At 38.1% G+C, this 26176-nt stretch overlaps 1 protein-coding gene across 1 annotated transcript in view; it reads right to left on the bottom strand.

The window, feature by feature from the left end:
* Nucleotides 1-26176, bottom strand: part of LPGAT1 (lysophosphatidylglycerol acyltransferase 1) — a 68556-nt gene that overhangs the window by 27302 nt on the left and 15078 nt on the right. The window contains exons 2-4 of the mRNA XM_009279598.2: nucleotides 13841-13959; nucleotides 7173-7268; nucleotides 3450-3723 (exon numbers count right to left, since the gene is read on the bottom strand). Of these exons, the coding sequence (XP_009277873.1) occupies nucleotides 3450-3723; nucleotides 7173-7268; nucleotides 13841-13959 (489 nt within the window). The remainder of the gene's footprint in view (nucleotides 1-3449; nucleotides 3724-7172; nucleotides 7269-13840; nucleotides 13960-26176) is intronic.

Here is a 26176-nt window from a genome sequence, read left to right as displayed (position 1 = left end):
TTAAAATTAAACAAGTGTTTCAAAAGGCAGCAAAAGCAACAACTGTTTTAGTCATTTAATTTAGTATTTACCAGCAATAAGTTAAATTTCACTCCGATGAAGGCTAGTACTTGGGACTTTAATATGAAAGAAGGCTTGGAAAACTGTTGGGAGGAGGAAATTAAGAAAATAGAGGCTGCTTGCCTTGGAAAAGCAACCGATAAAGAACTGATCAGTTTAAGCACAAGAATAATCAAATAGTATTGATCGTCTAGCTCAGGACCATTTGTTCTTCTTGTCACTTTAGAGAGGAAGAATCAGGTAATAAGCTGTGGGAAATTCATAACTAGTACAAAAATAAACTGGAAAGGGGATCGGATATTAAGAATACTAATATCATAATTAAGGCTAATGAAATTTTGGGGAGGCTACCGAACCTCACACTTCACAACATAAACCCGCCTCTACCAAAGGGATGACAGAAATCAGATTAGAGACCTTACAGAAGAAGGACAGATGAGGTAGCATTTACCTGTTGCACAATTCTTGAACTACTGTTTGAAGGCTGTAACTCCAGTCACATTTATGTACAAAAGCAAGCTAGTGGGCTGGGGAGTAGGGCAGGTGACATGATGAAACAACTGTATGAAACTTGGTTTGTACCAAATCAGGGTGCAGCATAGCAGTATATTAAGAATGAACCGTCTTTTATTATAGTTGCTTGTGTCATCTTTTCTTCTTTCACCCAGTATTACACACCATTCCAGTTGAGAAAGTAGAACGGTATAAAATCTACAATGGTATAAAAGCTACAAGGATAATTTTAAATTAAGTAAGTACTAATAAAATGACAACACTCAAGAAGGCCGCAACTGTGTATCATGACTTATCATAACATAGCTACCCAGGAAACTCAACAGGAAGGGGACATAATTTTTGATGAGGAGGAGTTCCTCTTAATCTATAAACCAATTTAACTAAAATCACGTGGGGGAGAAAGGTGAACCCCATCATTATCAGTAAAGATGGGCGGTAACAAAAAGACTGAGAGGGCGATAAATAATGGAGAAGAAAGCTTATTATAGTAAGATGAATAATTTGGTAACTCGGGACACCAGGAACATTGTTAAATAAGACAGTAGAGAGCACAAGAAGAAGTGGTGCAGAGGAAAAATGTTTTCAGTGAACCATGAAGTTCAAGTGCGATGCTACTGACACACAAGCCACTTCCCAAGCCAAGGAGTACAGTAATAATGTACAAAAAGTGTATACGCAATCTCTATGCAAGACACTGGCAAAACCTTTACTGTATATACTACACCTAGTTCTAGCACCCACAACTCAAAAATGGTAACCCAAAGAGGATACAGGCAAGTTTGATTTCACTGAGCCAGGTTTTTTCATGTGGTTAAAAAAAAGGGAAAGATAAAACAGATAAAAAAAATAAAGATCACTAATTTGTTAGGCTTCTAACTTTATAATATAACCTTATCAATTTACACAATTATATTTCATTTAACTGAACAAACATTCTTCAAAAATTTTCTGAAGTAGCAAGAGTACAGTAAAAGCATTTGGAAGGCAGAAGATTAGGAAGAGTCTTTTATATAAGATATAGATCAAGAATTAACCTTTCGTACATCTCTGAAAGGGAAGTTTTACCATGCTAGAAACATTTTCGTGAGCTTAAGAGAAGAGAGGACTCAAAATACCTCAGCTTCATATGTATCAAATATTACTCTTTCCTAGCATATAAAATTTACTTTCACTTCTCTTTTTCATCCCTTTTATTATGTTTTCATGTCCATTACTCTGAAAGAATGATAGCTAAACCCACACGTTTCTTTCCTATTTTTGCCCACTTATCTTTCCGTCTGTCTTTTGAGTAGGATGGACAGAAGTGGTTCCATTGTATTTCTGAGACAATTCCTTTATTTTAGTACTCAGCTAGGTCAACCACTATCAAATGCTCATTTCTCCAGAGTCTGAATCATGCCATGATCAAAGAAGAAAGAAGCCAGATTTGATGTTCAGCTAAGTTGATAGCAATCCAAGAGTATGAAAATATAAAATTGGTATTTGACGAGCGCTTTTGGTCCCCTTCCAGAACTAGAAGGCCTGTAATTCACATTTGGGGAACTTCTTACTTTTCATATCTTTTTGCCTTTGATATGGGAATAAATAGAACAGGAACAGGCCAAACTTTTCTCCTTAAAAAAATAACTTTTAACAGGGACTAGGCTATTCTGTTTCTCTTTTAAACCTAAAATCTTCTAAGACAACAAGGGCTTTCTTCAGACTTTCTTTTCTGAATGTAGCCTGAAACAAAATATTCTGATGCATTCCATAGCTTGATTTTATTTTCATTTAAAATCTTCCCTCCACATCTGCAAAAACATCATCTCCATTCATTTCCTATGTTGACAAGATTAACTTCAAAACTAAAAATCTGGAAGCAATTTCAGTATGAGGTTTCCTGCTAACCCTGAAATTTGAACTTCAGCACAGAAAAAAACCCAAAGTCATCTGCATATGTGGCTTCATTAGGATGGATCTTTGGTTCAAACTGCTAAACGATCATAATAATTTGGCTGTGGAAATACCAGCACCACCCATCAATAAGAAACCACCACAACCCCCCCATCCATTGTTTCTATAATAAGTAACAGAAATACTAACTTACTAGGCTAAGTAAGATCTAACCCCACTCTCTGAACATGCCAAGAAGTTAATTTTAAAAATTGAGAGACTAAAAGCACCAAGTCCTGTAACTACAGGCATAATTTATATCCCAGCTATACTCTCCCCTACAGCCCAGGCATCCCAGAACAATAATGCTGCAGGAATATTCTTATTCCCTCATAGCTCTTCCAACATAAGACAGCCAAACAATCCTTCAAATCTAGTCATCAGTGACAGTTAACTCCAGCAACAAAGGGGACAGTCATCATAAAAATCTATAGAGGATAAAGGAACTTGAACTCAATAGAAAACAGTTCAAGAAGAGGAATGAAGTATACAGTACTGGGTGGAAAGAAACTTTCAAAGCCAGGAATAAAAATTTGAACATAGTTTGCATATTCCAGAAATACTTCTACTGTAGTTCCATACTACCATAAACCAGTGCAAACCATCAATCATGCTGAAAGGAGCAGCCCACCTTCTTGCCCACACCGGGTGCTCGTTCCACTATCTGCTCTACCCATCACGTGTACCAAGACAAACATTCATGCAGCCACACTATAGACTAAATCAAATTAAAACTAAAATTTTCTTTTTTTGTGTGTCTCAACATAGAAAACAAACTTAGTGGAACTAAAAGCAAATATGAAAACATTCATGTAAATATGATGGTGCATTATGGATGTATTTGACATTTAAAGAGACCAATTCAACACAAAACGTTTTGTTTAACTCAAATCTTGGCCATTCAATTTGCTTTTTATCCACAAGACTAAAGTGGTCTTTACCTTTTATCACAGTGTCTCTACCTGCTGGAGTTCCATTTTCTTGCGGTGCTACAAGCGTTTTCAGAATTACTTGTGTTGCCCCAAGTCTCGGCAGGGTGACATGTTTAAGAAATGGCAAATTGTTTTTCTTGGCAAATGCCTGGCTTGTTTCTCTCCTTTTCCTAAGGAAGCCACCCTCTGGAAATAAAACAATCCATTTCCGATTACGGCTCCTGTAATATTTTTCTAGATGCTCCTTGAGTAACACAAGCTGCTGGTCACGGTGTGCTTTTCCCTATAAAGATAAAGCATTACCGAAATAAAATGAATGCTTAAAAGAGATAACATTAAGACAGATAATGATTACATTTCTATGATTTCTCTCTCTTTTCAGAGATACAAATAAGCCTCTATGACAACACAAAACAATGTTCCCAGAGTACCCACTGGTGGCTGAGTTAATGCCACTTTACAGAAAGGCTGAAAAAAAGCCTTTGAAATTGAGGATGAAGCTCCCAATTTGATGACTTCTCCACAAGAGCGACATCCAGACTATAAACGGGAACTCCACATAACAGAAGGATGTATTTACAGAATTCCCTAGTTGTTACTGTGTCCCAAGTCGAATTTGCTAAACTGATTTCTGCAAAGACAATCTAGGGGTCAAGCTATGATTTGGAGGTCCACGTATCATCAGTAATTTCTGCAAGCCAAACAGTATCTTTGCTTACATATCTTCTACGCACCTCTCCCCGCATCCTGTATTAGAATAGCAGAGGTACCAGAAGACACAGCCGGACCTTGAGACCAGGCTTGAGTTCAGTTACCACAGCAGAACCACAGATTTCTCCCAAACCTGTGCTGCTTGAATGCTTAGTCTCAGCTGAAATCAGCACACTGATGGAAACACTTATTGTTTGAGCCGGAGGCGGGGGGGGGGGGGCAGGGATGTTTGCAGGTTTTCTTCCTCTAGGAGAAACTTGAGTAGGAAGTGATTTTATTTGTGTGAACTTAAAGAAAGCCTACAACAATAAAAATGAGATGCCCTAGCCAACAAGATATTGTATGACACCAGCTTCTAGTTTGATAATTAGCTGTATATAGGATATAACCAGGTGATAATTAAACCTGAAGGACCAAGGGGGGGAGAAAAAAAACCAAACCAACCCTCATTCATTTCTCCTCTTTGATGTACTAGCACAACTTTTTCACTTAAGACAGTAAGGTTTGTCCTTAATTACTGCAGAAATATCTTCAATATCTTCAACAACAATCTCTTCTCTTCCCACTTCCACACACAGCAAGAGCAAGCTACTCAAATTTTCACAGGAATTAATTTACATAAATTATAATTTTTGAGTGCTCCAAAGTGACTTTGTCGTATCACTCAAAAGACACAGGAGTCCAAAACTTAAGCTTCCCTCAGCAGAGGTGATTTTAATTCTGTGAAATGTCAACAAAACCTTCCACTCTTTGGTGGTTGGGTTTTTTTGGCAGGGAAGAGGGAAAGAGTGGGGTTGAGTGGAAGACAACAAGAAACGGTATTTTATTGAAGACAGGTTTTGTGAAAGTGTTTCTCCTAGGTTTTGAAATCTCATGATTGCAATTACTTCCAACTTACCTCATGAAAAGGAAGGAAAAAGCTCTGCCTGCTCATTTTAACGCAACTAAAGAGCAATATAAAAGTTCCTTAGTTAAAACAGTCCTTTCCCACCAGACCACAGGACTCCAGGATAGCACAGTAGTTGAAAAACAAACAGCAGTGAACAATAAACTTTTCACATGTTAGATATTAGAACTCTCCAAAACCTAAAGAAACCTAACGGATATAACTGGTGATAAACTGCCGTTTAGCAAATACCGTGAGGTTTAAGATGCTGCTGCGATACAGAAAAATCTACTGGAACAATGGGAAAGAGAGGAGCGTTTAAAAGCAGCCGTGACTAGTGGAATACTGAAGAGTCCACTAGTGGACTGGAAGATAAAATGCAATTAACATACTGTCCAGAAAGAAGAGAAAAGTAAGTCATACAGAAGCAGAAGCAGCTCCTTAGTACAACCAATTCTTGAAGACCATGGGTAGTTGATCACCGTCACAGGGAACAGGCTCAGCCTTCTTTCCTTTAGAGGAAAGAAAACAGGTAGCAGGAGACTGCTGACAAATTCTTTAGGATGCAATGCACTTTGCATCACCGGTATGGCAAGTTACTGATAGTCTCGGTTTCCAGTAAACTTTTCAATGGAAGAAGAGAAAACACTAGTCAACTTCTAGTAGACCTCAGAAGCATTCCTAAAAGTGCCATTGGTGCTGCTCATGAAAATGAGGCTAATGTACATTTTTAACAAATAGGATGTATTGTACCATGATCAAATTACCTTATTTTGCAGGGGGAAAAAAGAAAAAAAGAAGTATTTGCTCATCCAAATATTACTAGGGCCTTTCTATAGTTAGGCAAAGGATCATTACTCACTCACCTGAAGTGTTTTTGCTACACCCAAAGGTTAATTAACAGCCAAGAAACATTTTCTTTTCAATTGGTTTATATTTAGACTCATGATGACATCGTTTTATTTGTGATGTTGCATATCTCAGCCACTTTACAAAAATGAGGAAAAGCCTTAGTTTTTGCAGCTAAGTAATGGTTTGGTTTTGTAACTGGAATTGCAACACCACATTCAGAAGTTACAATTAATAAGCTGACAGCCACGTGGACCTCAAAATGTGTATCTTGTGAATTTTAACTACTGAAATAGATTTATATTTTACAAAGTGTCAAGCCCTGTTCCTTTCCATACTCTCACAGTACACAGTTGTATATCTCTAGAGACCTTTATTTTATTACATAATTTTACCTGAGGTTTTCTAACCATGCCTCTAGTCTTAGTGAGAAATCTCACTTTAGCTGTGTATAGCTGTGATTAAGTATTTCTTTATTTCATTCTGAGTAAATTAGCTTCTCCTTCTCTGTAAAGTGAAAATTCATTAATTCTCTCCAGCTGGCCATACATTTTAAGTCCAGACAAATAAAAATAAGGACAGGAAAGAAACGTGTATGCTGGATGTCGCAGTTCACATAACTGGCAGCAGGTTCACGCTTATCATTGTACTTCTAAGTTTCTACTTTCAGAGTGCAGTTTGATCAACAGCTACCAAACAACAAAAACAACCCCAAATTTTAAGAAATAATCTGAGGTTTTCACTCCTTAACATTTGAGATGCTGGGCTCAACACACATTCCTTCCTGATGCTCAAATAATAATTAACCTTCAAGAATCAATTAATTACTATTTATGCAGGTCCATCACCACGTTAAACTGGTCTACCACCATGTCACCGTCAAAAGGGATGGTCCTGCCTTTCCTTATCTCAAACTCTGACAGTCAGAACAGTGACCTAACCAGACTCATTGCACAGCTTCAAGGTCACTAAGGAAAGAAGAGAGGCACCAACAATGGGCAGTCAGAAACGAGAGAGAAAAAGGACTGCCCATGTACTTTTCTTGTACACCTCTCTCATAAAAGGCTCCCATCATAACTGGGTTCTGTAAACGTTTGTGTCTAGGCAAATAATAAAATAAACTTGGAAAAAAAGCAGTTTCAGAACAAAGCTCTACCCAAATACACACATTATAGCATAGTTATTTCATCCTGCAAACCATCCAGGAGGTAATGAGTAAGTCCCACAACACCACAATGTTGCAAATATAAGGGTAAATCAAAACACTATTATGTGTTTCCATTTACCTGTCTTATAAAGAAGTCTCCATGGATTAGAGATACAATGCCAAAGTTTGTATACTTAAAAATATGATCCATCAGCCACATCATCTGACGGACAACCTGAAAAGTTAAAAAAAAAAGTTTAGTAAATATCAAGTGCAGAGAATTATGTATATACTGGTCACATTCTCATCACCCTCACAACAGCAATAAAACTAGCAAATATATGGAATAAAGTCCTTTACGCCCCAAAGTATAAAGCAGCACAAGTGCTACACTTCTCCATCAAGAGCAGGATTAAATAGCTGCCTTTTTGTAATATAATATACAGTTCTACACTATTAGCCATATGCTAGAGTAGTTCTACTCTGCCTTTTCACACAGGTAGTCTAATTCTTCTTATTGACATACCATCACAATTTTAAGCCAGTTGCAAACTAAAACCATTTTCAGCGTTTGTTAAAGTACACAAAACAATACAGATCTGTATTTGAAATCTCCAACTGTTTTATGTCTACCACAAAAACATGTTTCCTTATATTTTTTTGTACTGGGTGATTTTGGGGATGAGATCATGTTGTTCTCGTGCTTCTGATGTGCACATGCTCCGTACGTGCTCACTCTATCTTTAAACAGCAGCATTCACTGAGACCTATGTACAGCCCACATGCCATTACTGATTTCTCTCATGTGGCAGAGCAGCCACATGCATCCCTGAGAATTTCATTAAGTCATGCTCCTTGTCCTGGCCAAGAAGCACAGTAAGAAGGCAAAAATAGAGGTTGAGCCATTAGATTCACTTTGACTATCGCTTCTTACAGGACAGTGAAGGCAGATACTGTATCTGTTCAGTTCTTTGAGACTTAAAATAGAAGAATTACTCCAGAAGAGGTAAATAACAGAAGGGAAAAGCTTCTTCTCTCACAAAGTCTTTCCCCTCTATGGCTCCTACATGTAGATTTTGAGAGGGGTAGGAATTGGCTCTCCAAAACTGGAAAATCCAGTGTCTCTTACATGCTCTCAATCATGCACGAGGCTAGCTGCCTTTACTCTTCCCTGTGTTATAAGGCCACACCAAGACTGATTCAAGTTCAGTGAAACTTAAAGTCATATAACATAATACTCTTCCATTTACCGCTATCAAAAAAGCATACGGAGAACCATGACATTTCTCTGGTAGTCAGAAGATCATTATTTGAATCTTAAACAGGCACCTTCTGCTTGGCATCTTTCAGTTGTCCAAGATACATAGTTTGAGGCAAAGACAGAAAAAAAGCAGTCTAAGAAATAAAGATTTCCTCTAGAAAATACAATGTATTGTTCATATTAGTTGATTACATCTACTGCTAAAAGTGTACTCTGCGCTTCTCTCCAAATACCAGAGGCTTGCACAGTAACTGAAATACTCGGAATCCACATCCATGCCTTCAACAATACCTTTAACAAAATAGTTTCATACAGTGAAAGATGGTGGCTTTTACCTGTTTTCACATCTTCACATGTCTATGTAGAATTTGTAGAAAGAAGCAGATCATATTTCATGCAGGAATTCTGTTTTGTAAAAGCAGCTTGATAATTTGCAATTTGTATCTAGAATTGCATGTATCAGTAAGTCTTTCTTCCAAAGAAATCTAATTATATCTTGGAGTGCTCTCATTACCTATTCTCCCTTTTGACCACAGAAGCTATAAATGAATCTTGGGTTATATATTTGGAGACAGGTAACTGTCACATACCCTGTTTCTTTTACTTATCCTTAAACAACTGTGGCCGGATGCTCAGCAAAGTGAAGTTTTTACACCCTTGCAAGAACATACTTGCCAAAGAACGTTTAAGATACTTTATTGCCTTAGACATATAGCTGATCTCCCAGCGAAATCTGAATGTCACATTTAGAAGCTAGCTATCCTTGCCTAAGAGCACATTAAGAACACCTCAACTTTTGTGGGTTTTTAATACTAGCAAACTTTCTATTTGAAGATCTTAGATAATGCAAGAGCACCCATTTTTGGACCCTCTAGCATCACTGGAAGTGGAAAAGAAAACCAGGACTGAGAGGAAAGGACAGCTCTCAAAGATATGAAAGTTTGCTTTGGAAACAAGCATCCATTTCTTCTCTGTGACATGCTAGTATCCTTTCCTGTTTGCCAGTGGTATTTCTTACTGGATGCTACACATCCAAGGGAACAAAGACACACTATGAATTTGTAAGGGATTGAAGAAAAATTAGTTGCTAGATATCACTCCCCACTTTCCCCATTGGTGAAATGGTTTCTCATACAGCTATCCCTGGGCCTGTGTTAAATAAAAGAGAGGATCTTTAAGCAAAAATTCTTCTCTGCAGAGATTCACATTCTTTCCATTTCAGTAAATTAGAAAGCCTTAGGGAGGGGAAAAAGAAGAAAGAAAAGGTGTGCCCTAAGGACAAGAGTTAAAAAAAAAAGCATCACTGAGAGGTGTTACTGCCCTTCGAGGCACTACAATATCGTAAGTTCGTGCCCACGCACCAGCCCAAAAATGACAGGCTGGTGTAGGGAAACATATCCTTTGATGAAAACACCACCAAAATTCCACTGATGATGATTTAGCCTGCAGCAGTACCCATATGACTCTGTGTTCATCTACTACTTTGGCATTTTGACAATTATTGTTCTATTATATCAAGCAGAAGTTAACCCAACATAAATCTATTTTACTGGAGGAGATAAGCAAGCTTAAACTTTTTCTTTTCAGGGAAGCAGATTGTATCTTTTGAGGAGTCAACACTGGTCCCTAGATGTTCTATGGCAATCCTGGAGGAGGAACTCTTGCCCAGCAATGCTAGTGCTTCTCTGCTCCCATACCACTTTTTATTGTCTTTTTATTTAGATGACGGTAGGTTTATCCTGAAAGTTGATCATTGCTTTTCAGAGTCTGAAGTCCATCTCACCACGTTTTAAGTGACACAGGGCTTCTAACTAGCATCTCTGGACTTCCTCAGTCTTTTTGAGAAGCAATGTGATTGTGTCAAAGTTCAGTGTGACATACAAGTTAACTGAGACAAAACGTACAGGCAGTTTGCTGCAAGTGGGCTACAAAGAGGCAAACTCCAGGGAGCTCAGTGATTACAAATCTGCCTATAAGCCTAGGCAGTGGTAAGAAGTACAAAGAGGAAATATTTTTATGTATGAATTAATAAATATACACACACACTCTAACACATAAAATAAAAAAGGAGGAGTTCAAAGAATAGGACACAATTACTTTGTTTGCAATCAAAAGGCAAATTAGATTAATGAATATTCATTCTGTTCTGCTACCAAGGGCAGAAGAGAGGACACTGCAAGATACTGGTGGTGGCTCTTCCATTTAGTATCCTCAGGAATGAAACAACGCCTATCAGATGAGTCTCTTATCACTTGCATTTCAAGGAGGTTTAAGCAAAGACATTCAGAAGCGTTTTGAGCACAGATTCACAGCTGGTTATGGATTGAAAGAATTTTTTGATGCCATTTCAGGTTGCTTTTGCTTCATCCTTCCTGCTTAAGTAAGTTCAGGATGTGGAAAAACCTTTTACCAATTTTATAAAAAAGTCTAGGTGCCTCCTATTCACAGGCCCACCTTCATTTCACTCTACATAGATTTCATAACAAAGCAACCTGAATAGACTTGACTTTCATCTTTCAAGCACCTCTAACTTAACAATGAAACCTGGGGACACGTGTCTTGAAACTTGCACTCAAACAGTTCCAAGTTCTACTTTTTTCTCTCCACTGCACCCTTCCTGGCACTGCTTTCTGCTCTAAACCAGAAAAAATAGCCACATTTATCAGTCCTAATCCAGTCAGATAGCAGTAATAGCAGCATTTTAACCTACTGCTCTTTGTTAAACACATAACCTTTAATGTTAACGAGACCTCAACTAACTTACTAAGTTTGTTTTAACATTTACTTTCACAAACAAATTGGAACAATTTCTTGTACTATATAAAAAGTGTAATTAGGTCACTTCTGATTCAGCTGAAACCTTGCTCTGTGTGGCTTGTCTTATGGTAACATGTATTAGTCAAACAATACCAGTCCAGTCCTTTCATTAAAATTGTAACTTTTAGCCAAGTCCCACTTCCCTAATAAGAGATCATGTTTTCCTTATTCACGTAAGTGAATCTGAAAGAAAAGAAACATCTTAACGCATGTATTTTAGCTTACTGCTTAGTGAGATTAAATTTGCCTAAAACAGATACGCTATACTATCATTTGTATATAAGAATTTATAAAATACTAGAAAAAATACCATCACAGTTCCTGACATGGCCCTTAGGAAACATTGTCAAGTTGCAAGAACATTTCAGTATTCTACCTCACTACACAGAAAAACATAGAACTTTAAATAGAACACTTCTGATGTCTTAAATTAACATTTTTTAAAAAGCAGCATTAAACAGTAAGTGCTTGCAAATTACATCCAGTTTCTGTCTGTATTGGCTGGCAAAAGCAAGCAAAAGAAATTTTGGACTGCTACAGGAGGAAGGTCTTCCTAGTTCTGCCACTGCACCATCACCGCCGAGAGGCCACCTTTGGTAAGCTGTTCTACTTCTTTGTATGACCTTCTGTGTGAAATGGAAGTGAGCCTTTCACCGTCACAAAATACTTTGAGAGCTAAAAAGTGTTGTCTGAGTGGTAAAGCGTTTAGGAATTAGCGCAGCTTAACCGTCCTAAACAAAATAAAAACAATGCTAGGAAATTATTATCTTGTTACTAACAGATGAATATTAAGGTTGTGAAGGACTCAAATTTAAACTGTATTTAAAGAAAACTGCCTAATTTAAATAGTTGCCTATTGTATAATAATGTCTTTCGGACAGGTAGGTTGGTTTGTTTTTTTTTTCCTCCAGGGTTTCACAGTCACTCAAAGTAAACACAATTTTTCTGTTCAGAAATATGAAGCATGCTATTTAAAACACCTGAATCAGCAAGTTCTATAAAGGATAAACTATCCTGATCTCTCTCATTATTTTTAGCCACTTGTACTACTTATGCTATATTTTAAGCATGTGTTGAAGCTCATACTTTTTTTATTTCTTTATTAGCTAAAAACATTAAAGCCATACTAGGCTCTGGACACGTATATTCCAAGAGCAATGACTGCAATTACTTAAGGGAAAAAATACTGATTTTAAGGATGTTTTGTTCTTCTGAAAACGTGCAAACCTAACAGTTTCCATGGTGAAGATTATTTGCCATCTCAATGCCTTCCCTCCATTTTTAACACCTTCTACATTCACTGAAACTTACTCCGTCCTGACTGAAACTTTTTAGCTATAGAGTCAAAGAGGATAAACATGGCTTAGATTTATATATACACTAGTATACATACATGAGTCAATGAAGCTTTATGATATTTTAAACACCCGGGACATCAATAGTCAAGATTATATGCAATATATATCCACAGGACTTTCCCCTCAGAGTCATATCTTTATCACAAGATTGTCCTATGCATAATTTTGATGAAGGGAATTAAAGCTTGTTTATTCTGTCACTCCACTCATTGGGGTATAGTACAGAATACCATATGTACCTATCTTCCTCAAAGCCAAAGGAAATTAAAGCAATTAAAAGTACTTTTAAAACAGTCTTCTCTTGGCTACAGTAGAAAGAAATAAATTAGTCTGCTCAATCTTGAGTGGCATTTTCATACTTTCTTTTTGGAGTTTAGTTTGTTTGAGGTTTGGGTTTTTTTTTTAAATCAGCTCTGCTGTCATAAGTAAGATCTGGGAAAATTTCTAAAAAATATTAAATCACTGGTAGAGATACAGTGTATACACAATCTATATTAATATACACTAAGAAAAACAGTGCCAGTTACAAGTCATGCAGACGCAACAAAAAGCAGTTGTTGTTTTCATTGTTTCTTCACCATATGGTCGCAAGAAAGATGACAACGCTAGGAGAGACACAGCTGATGCATTTTTTCAGCTTGCCAGGTATGTCGCCCACACTTTGTAGCCTAATCATATATACCCCTTCCTCCTGATTTGCACATAAATTTAATTTCCTGTTTAGATCCCAGCCTCTAGTTTCCAGCACTACACTCCCTAGACATGAATTTTCTGAACAGCAATGCATGAAACAATTGATATTAGTTGCACTTCTCACCAAGAAATGCTTAAGAGTTTGTGAAATAAGAGCTCAAGCAATTTTAACCTTAGCTAGCTAGCTTAGCTTGGACATGTCCTCATAGGGAAGTCACTTTCAGTTTCTGAACTCCTACCAAAATCCCACACACAACTTGCTTCTAACTTTGAGAAAAATTCCACACTGGAATAAAGTCATAACCAAGAAGCTAGACCTGTGTTGGTTTGAGCAAAGTCGGCATGAGTTGCACAAGGGCATGAGGTGAGAGGAAAAAGTCAAGTACATGATTAACTGCAAGAAGATCTGCTTCACTCTGTGTTAACCTAGACTGGATGGACACTGACTGAGCTCATATTTGACCTTCTTCAAAGGCAGTGTTTATGGTCTAAAACCTGCTCCAAGCTACCGGCTGTCGCATTAAACCAAATCTAAACAAAAAGTTTCCTATTCAGGGCCTTGAGATTATTTGGTGGATTAACACACAAAAGTCAATCAGTACCGCACACAGATGCAAGTACACCCAAGGTAACAGATCGTATACACAGAAGCTATCCCACTCCCCAGTTGTAGCCTACCGTGCCTTTATCCTGAAGGCACATCATCAGAGTGCAGACATCACCCGTTGCTTGATGGTTCACCAGCACCATGGCTTCATCTTCTGATACTGCTTTAACATCATCACCCCATTCCACTACTATTAAAAAAAAAAAAGGTAAATTTTACAATGACCACATGGAAATTTTACTATCAACAAAACAAAAACCCCAAAGACCCCACACCCAGACAATTATAATAAAGAAATCTACATGCTACATGTCAATTTAAATCGTCACATAGCATAAGATAGGAATATTAGCAAGACCATTTTTCCAAGCAGAGGGTATCCAGCTTAGTTTTAAATTGCATGCACAGAATAAGAACAAAACAAAAATACTCTACCAGAACATATGCACAGAGATTGATCTTTTTGTGTCATTACACCACTCTATATTTAGGGTCTCAAAATTACATAAGCTTTTGACCCAGCTTTCAAATTCAACTGTCTCACCTCATTAAATTAAAGAAAAATCATGTTGTCACAAATGTTTCTTTGGTGGTTTTTTAAACTTAGGAAGTTTGTTTCATTTCTACACTTACTATTATTAAACTACTCCAGTAAAAGCAGAACAAAAAAATCTGTAGTTGGATCATTAGGTTTAAAATGCTACATATTAAACAAACGCAGTAATTCAAACCTAAACAAGTTAGCTATAGGCAAGAAAGTGGGTTCAGAAAATGCTGCTCAGATGACAGAAACTATTAGTCACTATTTTGTAGACCAGAGACCAGATACTCCAGTGGCAAGAATGATGTCAGGAGGAAGCTACAGCTGTTGATCATCCAACATTTACACTGACTAGCAAAAATATGCTGAGGTAAGGAAAAGGAGTTAAAATTGCTAGTTCCATCATCACAAGTAACTAAATAGAGAAAGAGAAGACTGCCTCCCGAAGAAGAATACAGGATGGAAAACTAGAAAAAGTCTGTCGTAAATTAAAGACCAGAATACATCTAATGCTGTTATTGGGGCAAAGAGACAAGTGAGTTGAGTCTGGCCCTCTTCAACAAAAGGGATGGTTACTGCAACGCAGGGTAAAGGGAAAGGATGGGCAGGCAGAGTAGCTCTCAAGTTCAACAGGAAAAGTAAGATGCATTGCCCATGCATGTAGGATACGATTATTTTTCTGTGTTTGTTCAGTATCTTAAGTGGTTGTTACTGGCTATTATTTTCATTTCTGACATCAAAGGAAATATTTCACCTCCACTACTGAATCTTTAGTACTGTTATTAACGGGTCTCCAGGCAATGAACAACTCTCATCACAGGACAGTTAATTACTTTACTACTGTCTGTCTTTTAAGCAGTGGTTTAACTGATGCAAAAGCAATAGGCTACACACTGAGGACAAGAAGCAATAATCCATGCATAGCTTCCCTGTCCTTGCAGAGATCCAATTAGCATCACACCTTTGAAAATTGCCACTTCTATCACGTTCTAACAGCTCCCAGATTAGTACTGGATTGAGACTTGAACACAAAGTAAAAAAATAAAACGCTGTATTTGGTCACAAGTAGATAGAATCAGACTAGAGAAAAGAAGGTGGGGAGGACCATTCATTCCATAATGTTCAACCTCCTTTCCTTTCCCTGGGCAAGCTAAACACAGATCCTTTCTCATTTTTCTCAGCATGAACTTGGAAGATCCTCCTCCTCAATTACATGCAAATTCCCTCCAACGTCCTCTCTAACTCCATGGAAGTTGGAAAATGCCTGGACGTGGCAGTCATAGTTGACCGTGCACCTTCCTTATCAAGTATTTCACATATCTACCTATGGCAGTACCCCACAAGGCAAGAAACTAAGATGAAATGAGAATTGTTTTAAAGCGAAACGAATCAACTGCATACTGATTTTGAAATCATTACTTCAATGCCTTTATTAAGCAGCCAATACACAATAATCTTACTGAACTGTGACTTTCCAAAAGTAATAAAAACTAAATAGTAAATACATTAAGCATCTGCAAAATAAGGTTTCTCACAAGTAGCTAATTATTTCCAAATAAAATTATTTTATTTCTAGATCACTCAGAGAGAAAAAAGGGATTACTTTACTCTAGATACTTCCCTGGAACATATCAATTTATACTACTAATCATTTCTACTGTAGAGCAGTTTAAAAAGAAACAATTTTTTATCTTCAAAAATGTTTCACAGATCTAACTTCCTGAAGGATTAAAATAAAGTTCATGACTGAAAAATGTAAGCCATGAGAAGTAGCATGCAATTTGAAAACAACTGAAGAGGAGAACTTATGAAGCTTAATTTGCTAGAAAAAAGCACATTTTTAGCATACTAGGTGAAGACTAATGTCTGACTTTGAAACTTTCAGATAGGCCCCAGTCAAAGAAAAACAGGAAAAAAAGCTTCTGCTGTTACCTAGAGTATTTTACCTACTCTTGTTAAACACAATAGAGGGTAAAAACACACAACCAGCTTACAATGCACTAACAAGTTTCAGCTGAGAAGTAGTAAAAAGGTGGACTGTTATACCACTCCAAATGCAAGGTAAAAAAAAAGTTTGATTTAATTCTTTAATTGATTTACTCAATTCATTTTATCTATCAACTGGCCAGGCTAATAGCTCAACTTCTGCAGCTCAGCTGACAGGTAGTAAGTTATTAAATCACAGTGATTCAGCTGGACATCCTCTAGTTTCTTTCTCCTCAGGCAATCAGGCTGTCTCTTGTGCTTAATAGCACTTTATGGTCAATTGATTGACCCGGTTATCAAGGAGAAAAGAATCAGTTCGTGTAAGTCCTTCACAGAGCATTTCTGGATCGGAAACAGAAACCACAAAAGGGTGCAGAAAAACCACTGCCATTTCCACAATTTTTTAAAGAAGAAAAAACCCCTCCAAATATCTAGAATTTTAAGTTCACAGTGTCCCTTTAAACTCAGTGAGGGGAATAAATGCTTGTCTTCAATTTTCTCACCACACCGAAATTTTCAAAAGGAGCACCTTTTACTTTAAGAAATACTTGTGCTATTACATTCCTCCACTGCAGTTGGAAACATTCAAATCAAAACCTCAGCTGCATGGCAGCAGAACCAGGAACACTGCTTTGCTCCACTGTAACAAGACAAAAACCAGTTCATTTGTCACTCAGGGGCCTGAAAACCAGCAAACACTCCCTCATGGTTTCCTTTTATTGCCAGGGCACATTTTATAAGGATACTGGTTCTGTGTCTACAGCCTCGCAATAGATTTCTGCAAATGCAGTTTAACATAGTGAAATAAAATAAGGGAAAGAAAGAGCAGGAAATCAGTTTAACATTGGAATTCAAAATCACAGTAAACTCGGTACCAAGAAAACCCTGATTAGTAATGACATCTTTTACCCACAAGATTGAGACAGAATTGGCTTAGCTGTAAGAGATACTTCATTTGTGACTTAGTGTTGTAAGCAAAAGGCTTCTCAAGGAAAGGATAAAGACAAGTTTACTTGCAATTGCATGTGCCGTTAGACAGAAAGATTTATCCTTCTCTTACAACAAGAAGTCCAAGATGTACACAAGTCTCTAAAACATCAAGAAAATTTTTCTTATAACGAGCTACAAACTGAGCTTTTTACGAGCTAATCCTTGCAGAGCTTAAAGAATAAAATAAAAGCAAGAGTTTTTTTCCACGTTTTTACTGAACTATTACACATATAAATGTAGCTATTGAGAGTTCTCAGAACACTTGGTTGCTTTGTAATCATGTCCTTAACATAACTGTGTGCATGTAAGCGATGCTATGAATAAATATTCAAGCACTTTAATTGCAGTATGTCATTAGGCTGGGCAAATGACTACTCAGCTAACTAACAATTCAGTAGATTTATTTTATGCTTTTGAATATACCTGGCAAGAATGGCAGTCCAGTATTCTGCGCAATTGCCTAGCAACTAATATGAGCTACTTCATTTTGCATACTGCATTTTAAAACTTCAAAAATGTTCTGAAATTTTTGACCGTCTCTTCTTCGTTATAGTTAATAGTTTCACTACAGTGTGTGCCATAAGAATCAGTGTAAATTTTATTGGCATCTTAACAACTTAAGTTCTAATGAATACCTGAGGTTATTATTTCAACATGTATTGAGTTTTAACTTCTTATTTCTCCACTGAATTGGGAAGGGGGAAAAAAAAAAAAAGCCTCCTGCCAGAAATTTTCAACAGCCATTAGGAAATGGGCAGTGAAGGAACCAGATGCAATTCTCATAGTAGCATCATCCAAATCAAAAAGCTAACATATTAATCCTATAATTAAAAAACATGAAAAAACTGATACTTTATGGCAAGGTCAGGGAAACTCTTTAGGTGTTCTAATCACAATTATTAAAAACTTCAAACCCATAAAACAGCTAGATAAATCACCTGCAAGTTATGATATATGTAAATGTATAATTGATTTGGATATCCACTTTATTTGCCATTTAGATTTGCATCTACACACGATATTCACAACTTTCTCTAGAAATTGGAGAAGTTAAGAACTTTTACTCCAGAACTTCCCACCCTTTAGTTTATTTTCCTTCTGATCACTTGTAATCACTTGCATCCATGACACAAGACTTCAAGAAAACCTGTTCCTAGAAGTTGCAGGTTTGCAACACTTAGAACTGAACAGTACCGCCTTTTGTCAATCACTTGGAAACCTTCAGCAACAAATAAACGGCATTATTAATGGACAGCCCCCTTTGCTTCCTCAAAAGCCACCCTGCTTTCTAAAAGAAGGAACATTGTTATTAGGTATTCAATAGTGACTGTAACTCATGACAACCAGGTTTCTATGTTTTAAACATTCCTCCTCATACTAAAGCATTTGTGTCTGGCAAGTTGCAATCCTGCTTTACTGTTATTCACAAATGACTCGTCAAAGCATGTTTCAACTAGAGTAGCTATGTACAGTTGTTAAACTCATTTGTCTCTCCTTTATAGATGGGATTCTTTGATAGCTGGCATTAAGAAATCCCAGAAGTAATGCCAGAGGTTAAATATTACTTAGCGTGCCTAGACCGCATTAAAAAAAAAATGGGTAAAGATGTCCTAAAGGTGTTTTTTCCCCTTAACGAAAAGGTTAAAGGCATTTGTCTCTGTGAATTGGTTGCCTGCAGTGAAAAAAAGGAAAACAAACAATGGACTAAGCAACTCGGCATACAGTTAGTTTTTTTACACTTATTAAGCACGTATTTTAGGGTTAGAAGGTATTTAAAAACACCTATATAGAAATCAGACACATACTATTGGAAAGAGAAAAATAGCTCTTCCTATCCCACCCATTCCTTCCAAAATTCATACTGACAGGGAAACCTTCATATATTGTCTCTAAATACATACAAGACATACAGGTGATCAACAGAAGTACAATCCAGAGCAGGAGGGAGGGAAAGAACATGCACACAACATCATATCTCATTAAACACAGCTTCACTTAACATGTTACCTTTCTTTTCCTGTTACCCTTACTAACAAAAGTATTGTCAATTTCAATGCTATTACAATATACACATCTTAAGGTTGTAAAAATACAGTTTCAAACAAGATTTGATACCAAAAAAAGCGTCTTTTACAGCTAACTTGATTCAGACTTTTATAACGACGATAAACTGACCTGCACTGACAAATTTTTCCTATCTCCATCAAGAAAAATGCTTATCATAGAGAACTCAGAAGCAGCAGCAGCTGGGGAAGAGAAGCCTGCAAATAAAGGGAGATTGTTCCTACAGTACATGTTAATAAACCAAGGCTGGGTTTAAGATGTCTCAGTTACCATCTTCATTTTTCTGTGACAAACCATTTTGCACACCTCTACACTTCATTGCAGGAAACAATGCACATTTCCTTTTGCTTTCAGTTCCACTCTTCTGCAGAGAGAGAGGGTGGAAGCTAAGTTTACAGACAGGTCTGCTTTGTGGAGAAGAGGACTTTAGCAGTCACAATATTTATGCCCTAAGTCAACCCACACTCTTACTTCAATTAACTGAAAGTAAGAGGTGTTAAAAACAGGAGACAATTACAACAGAGATGCCCTGGCTCGTTCATCTTTCTAACCAACCTGAGAAACACATTTTTTCTAAAGCACAGTAGTTCCTTTTGGAAATAGGCCCTAGCAATGACTACTTTTGAAGACTGACTTAATATTCCTGGAGTGCATGTTCAAGACCTCCTGGGTACAGTTTGCTTGAGTTCTATAATTCACTGGCACAAGAGATGATGCTTGTGGCTGAAGAGAGGGCTCCTTTTACCCATATGTGACTGAGAATCAATAAAAGTGAAACCTTAGCTCACCTTCAGTGAAGCGAACTTGTTCCACTGACTTCAGTACAGGCAATATCATTTCAAGAGCTTCACCTCTTCGCAATTATGCTAGGCAAGCAGTTTATATGATAAGAAAACTTTTAAAGTTAACAAATTCTGTCAGGATACACAAGCTATGCTCACTACAGATATTTAAGGAATAGTTCCAATATATCTCAAGTCTTACAGAACACATCTTTCACTGGACATACCCTCCGCATTTTGCTGGAGGTCTCCAACAGCTATTTTATGCTGCTCCCACAACACTGCTTGAACTGTAGAGGCACCAAAGTCCCACAGCTCATAGCTGATCATTCAAACTGGAACCCCAGTTGTATATGGTGGTTACTGCTTCCAAGGAGTGGCAGAAGAGATGCTGTTCATAGCCACACAGGCAGATGTGGACTGTGAAACGCAAAGATTGCGACTGATGTCAGCTTTCATGACTATACTGGTAATAAAGCGTAGCAGCCGAGAAGCAACTCCACTGTCTGTTTTGCTGCTTCTATTATTAGAAAAGCAACTGCAAGACTGAAGAATGGGATGGAGTGCTGAAATCCTTTTGAAGTACCTCGAGCTCATGAGTCAGACCACTCACAGAAGGAGCAAGCTGTACAGCATATTCCTCCCCAGTGACAGATAAAACACATTAAGTATTAACTACCCAGAGGAACATCAATGCATTCATGAACTAATATCCTAATGCTCTAATACCTTACATACTGCAGATGTTATAATGGCCAGAAAAAAAATAATCAGTTTGAAGCCTAGAAGAAGCAGCAAAACAATGAGGCAGTCTTGCAATTTTTTCTCACCGTAAAAGAATAATTTTTTACATTTTTAACACACTTAGGAAGTAAAACATCAGAATAACAAGTAAAAGTTATTAAGGGATACTGAAAATCAAATAGTCAGGCTTGGAAGTTAAAAACTCTGGGGGATGACCAAAAAGCTGTAACACCATAAGTGACAGAAAGCAAGGAAACATATTTCTGTAAAACAAGCATCGAAGAGACTCTGAATAGAAGGATCTCAGCTAAGTTGTTACACAGAGCAAAGACAAGATTTGCAGCTTACTAAGACTGCGCAATTTTACGTGGCGAGAAACCTCCTTTGACAATCATAGGGCCACAAGACCGCTTGTATGAAAAAACGTCCCAAGAAATTCTGGTCCACAGATGTTTTATTGCTCCCTAGACAGATACTACAGATTTGAAAATTTTAAGGAGAAGAACCAAGACATACAAATTTTTTTAACCAGTTTGCACTTTCTGTCATTCAACCCCAAGGTCAGAGACAACGACGGAAACACCAGAGTCAATCCCTCAATGCAAAGAGGTCCAGAACTTGCCTAACTAGACCTTTTTTGTCAGACAAGGCTGTGGGTCCTACATTTCAGTCTCTTTATCTACAAGGATAATTTTTACAAGTGAGAAAGGATTCTCATCACTCAAGCAAATTACTTTATATACTAAATCCACAGAACACTTTTCCATTTTTTTTTTTTAAATGCAAGAGTCAAACTCTTGCAGTTTCACCCGTAACACTGATGTTTACTCTTAACAAGAAGGTAGTCCAAAATCAAATTTGCATAAGTTGATACCACAGTCTTAAAGTCCTATTCAGTGTACTGTATATTGAAGCTACAGTATTTTAAGTATAGCTACAATGCAAAATACATCTTAAGCTCAAAGAAAGTTCTGTCTGTAAGATAGTTTTATTAAAAACAGATTGGCTTTTCTAGAATTAAAAAGAAAAGTTACTTTGAAAACAGGGGAATTTCAGAATACACCACCATTACAACAATTCAAGCACGTTTCTCTTTGTAAACAGTTAAGTACCATAGAAGAGCAGTGAGAAGAGGAAAGAGTGTTTCTTTGCTCTGATCAAAAAACATACCAGTGCAGCTGGGTAACTGAAAAACGCTACAGATACAGAGATTGCTATTATTGTTAACCTTATCACTCTTTCAAGTGAAGAACAGTTGGCTGCAGCTCTGTATTTTTCATAACTTGAACTCAGCAGGTTACTACAGTACTTTACCCATACTCATCTGCCCCATCACTACTGCTGAGCAACTAACCAAGCAGGAACAGAGCTGACAAACAGGGTCTGACACATCAAATGCTGACAGACAGGAACAACTCAATAAAAGTGCCATGGCTTCTCTACCCCCCCCCCCCCCCCCTGCCTTTAAAAATTACAGGTATCTTCACGAAAATTCCCATCTGGAGCTGGAGAAGTGGTTCGTTCCTGGGTTCAAGTCAGAAAGAGTTAGAGGCAGGCCTCCCCTCTATATATATCTGGAAAGAATGAGAAATAAAATTGGAGGAAAGGGGAAAAGTCATTTAGAGGGCAAAAAAGGGATAAGGTAGTCTGAAATTCAGTATGTCAACACTGGGACTTGAGCTTTAAGAAGGAAAGCTGTAGGAGAGAAAATCATCACCTCCAGCAGCATAAGTCCAGCTGGAGGCCACTTACTAGGGGTGTACCCCAGCGTCGATACTGGGACCAGTACTGTTTAACATCCTCATTAGCAGCTGTCCTGAATGATACGACAGAGTGCACCCTCTGCAAGTTTGCAGCAAGTCTGCAGACAACGCACAAGCGGGAGGAGCGGCTGATACGCCATCTGGTCGTGCTGCCATTCAGAGGGATGCGGACAGGCTGGAGAAATGAGTCAACAGGAACCTCAGGGAGTTCAACAAGGGGAAGTGCTAAGTCCCACACCTGGGGAGCAGCTTTGCAGAAAAGGCCTTGGAGTCCTGATGGACAAGCTGACCACGAGCCAGAAATGCATCCTCACGGCAGAGTAAACAGTATCCTGGGCTGCATTAGGAAAAGCATTGGTAGCAGGTGGAGGGAGGTGGTCCTTCCCCTCTGCTAAGCACTGGGGAGGCCACATCTGGAGCACTGGGTCCAGTGCTCGGCTCCCCAGTACAATGCAAGACGCAGACTTACTGGAGTGAGTCCAACAAAGGGCCACTAAGATGTCTAAGGGACCGGAGCATCTTTCATACTTGAGGAGAAGCTGAGGGAGCTGGGACTGTTCAGCCTGGAGAAGAAAAGGCTCCAAGGGGGGAATCTTACCCATGTGTAAGTACCTGATGGGGGTGCAGGAAGAGGAGTAAAGAAGACTTAGCCAGACTCTTTTCCTGCAGTATCCAGTGACAGGCTGAGAGACAACAGGCACAAATTGAAATACAGGATACCCCACTTCAACACAAGGAAAAAAAAGAAAAGAAAAAGAACATTTTTACCCTAAGAGTGGTCAAACACTGCCACAGGCTGCACAGTGAAGAAGTTGTGAACCGTCCATCCTTGGAGCTATTCAAAACCTGACTAGACGTGGACCTGGGCAACCTGCTCTAACTGACCTTGCTTTGAGCAGGGGGTTCAACTATGTGATCCTCAGAGGTCCCTTCCAACCTAAACAATTCTGTGATCTACAGCCTGACACCACAAGGAAAAACGTAGTGTTAACAGAATTCTTTCTTAGTGGATACCTTCAGCTACAACAAAACCTACAATTTCATCCTGCGGCATGAAAAGGAGCAGCCTCTACAGTCACAAAGCACACGTTGCAAATACAAACTGGCAAGGTTTTTCTGTCTTACTGCTGCAGAACTGCAGCAAAGATAAATTTGAAGGATAGTTCAAACCTTAATATTGAAGAAGCAGAATATGATTCACCTGGGATCATCAGACTCAGGCAAAAAAGTGGGACCAGTAACCAACACCACAAACTTAAGGCAACAATGCATTTTAGCCAGAATAAGCCATTGTGTTCACTGCTATGAAGTCGAGATCTTCATCTGAAGATAGAGATCTTCATTTAGATCTTTATCTGTATGTTTAGCTAGGTTACGAAATATTATGGCAAATTAAACTACTCTATTGAGACTGTTTTGTCTGCATGTCAAACACAAAGCATGCAAGCAGCTACATTGAAATTGAGCAACTTCTAGTTACTCAAACACTGAGACATTCAAATTACTACTTAACACTCAGATATAGCTACTGACACCTACTTAAACATAAAACTTAAAGCTTAGAGTAGTAACAAGTAAACAAAAAACCCCCAACGTGTAAAGTGGGAAGGCTTCAATTATTTCCCCTACTATCTTTATCTAAGATATTTCTTATTTTTCCTATTTTGAGCAAGTTGCTCTAATACTTGAGAAGCAAGAGAGAGCCACTGCAACATCATGTCAGCATCTGTGCTGGTGAAAAAAAAAAAAGGGGGGCAAGCCAGCACAATCAGAGCTATCAGAAGATGGGATGATGGGGCAAGCAAACACCAGTTGGACCAGAATGAATCCTTATGGAACTGTGGTCTACTATGCTGGAAGACCTGCTGGGCAAGTCCGGTTGGCCCAATGTGCAAAGCATAACCAGCACGAGTCACCTAAGCTACCTTCGAAATTGCTATTAATTTCTTTTTAAAACAAACAAACAAACTTGTTAGGCATGTTGTGGTCTTTAGAGCATAGCAAGCATAGAATTTTGTTCTTTTAAAGAACGTTAGAACATGTTAAAAATGTGCAACCCCCTTCTCCTTTTCTCTGTAAGCTTAAGTACAAAAGAGAAAGATATACGTCCTTGTTATAAAAATTTTGTAGCCATGTCCCACAGACACTACAGAACCGCTACTTAGCCAGGGACAGGGTGACAGCTGTTTGACTTTTAGAGGGCTTTGGATTTGTTTGGGGAAAGCAAACTAAAGAAAATATTTTCTCCCTAAGAGAGCACTCTGAAAGCACACCCTCTGTCACAGTTAAAGTACTGCATCGTAACAATAACCTGAGCTGCCTTTGCAGAGTCAACTGTCTAGGCAGCAGAATCTACCCAGGGGCAGTATCACAAACTACAACACTATTACTACAGTTTCCTTTTGAGTCACTGGCAATGGTACGCATTACTAATTTGATCCTGTTGCTTGTCTTTCCAGATGTGAAATTCCCTATGATGCCAAAGAGTCATTCATAAGGTACTTCACTTCTCTCAACTGTTAAGGGGGCTCAAAAAGTACAGCTACCACATCATACAGCCTTTAAAAGCTAATAGATACAGGACAAAAGCAGATCTTCCCAGCCAGGTGCCAGGGGAGACAATGCCCAGAGAATACACCCAGGTTCACAGCCCTAAGTAAAGGGATACTTTTCAGATTGTGTAATCAACACAAAAAACCGGGTATATCCAAACCAACTGTGTGAAAAATCCCATTAGGGTAATGGTCTATGCAAAGCAAATTACTTGTGAAATAGCAGTCCTGTTTCCTCCAGAGAGAGGACTACCTCTTTTCAAAGCAGGGGAAATGGTTGAAACCTGCTTTGCAGCCTCAGCTGTTAACTCTGAGAATCTTGATGCAAACTAATTGGCCTAGTGCAAGCTGGCTAAAACAAACTAATAATCAATAAGCCACCGTACAGGACCACAGCACTCCCACAGTTTCCATTCAACTGTTCGGCTGCTTATGCAGAGCTGCACACTGCAACACCACAGGACTTTCTATTAAGAGTCAAACTTTCTTCTTTATACAACAGAAATAGAGTCTGCACTGTGTAGTCCAGAATAATATGAATACTGGGGAAACTGGACAAAGACTCCACTGAAAAAAAGAAATGCACCCACAAGACAGAAGCAGGCCTTCACATAAATAATTGGGGAAAATCTGTAATTCTGTTTCCAGAAGAAAATCAGACACAAGCAGAGTCTGATGGCTATAAAGAAATAAAGATAAGAATCATCTATTATTATAAATAGGTAAATAGGTGGATGTAACCCACACTAGATTTTTTGTTTTGCTTTTGAAGTGGGCAGATTCTAGTCCTTACTGCTTCTGGACAGTGATACATAAGACATGAAAGAACTTGTTACAAGAAGTTTAAGTATATTCTGTCATAACTGTTGAACTGCCCAAAATGAACTCCTGAAAAAGACTGCACAAAATTTTCACTGTTATTTAAGAGGGAGCAAGCTCTATTACAACAAAGTTCTGCAAAAATTGCTGTTTGGCTCTTTGTAAA

The sequence above is a fragment of the Aptenodytes forsteri genome, unplaced genomic scaffold, assembly GCF_000699145.1.
Source record: "Aptenodytes forsteri isolate BGI_AS27 unplaced genomic scaffold, ASM69914v1 Scaffold195, whole genome shotgun sequence".
Lineage (NCBI taxonomy): Eukaryota > Metazoa > Chordata > Aves > Sphenisciformes > Spheniscidae > Aptenodytes > Aptenodytes forsteri.
Note: the sequence above shows the minus strand (reverse complement) of the source record. Positions and strands in the feature narration are given on the sequence as shown.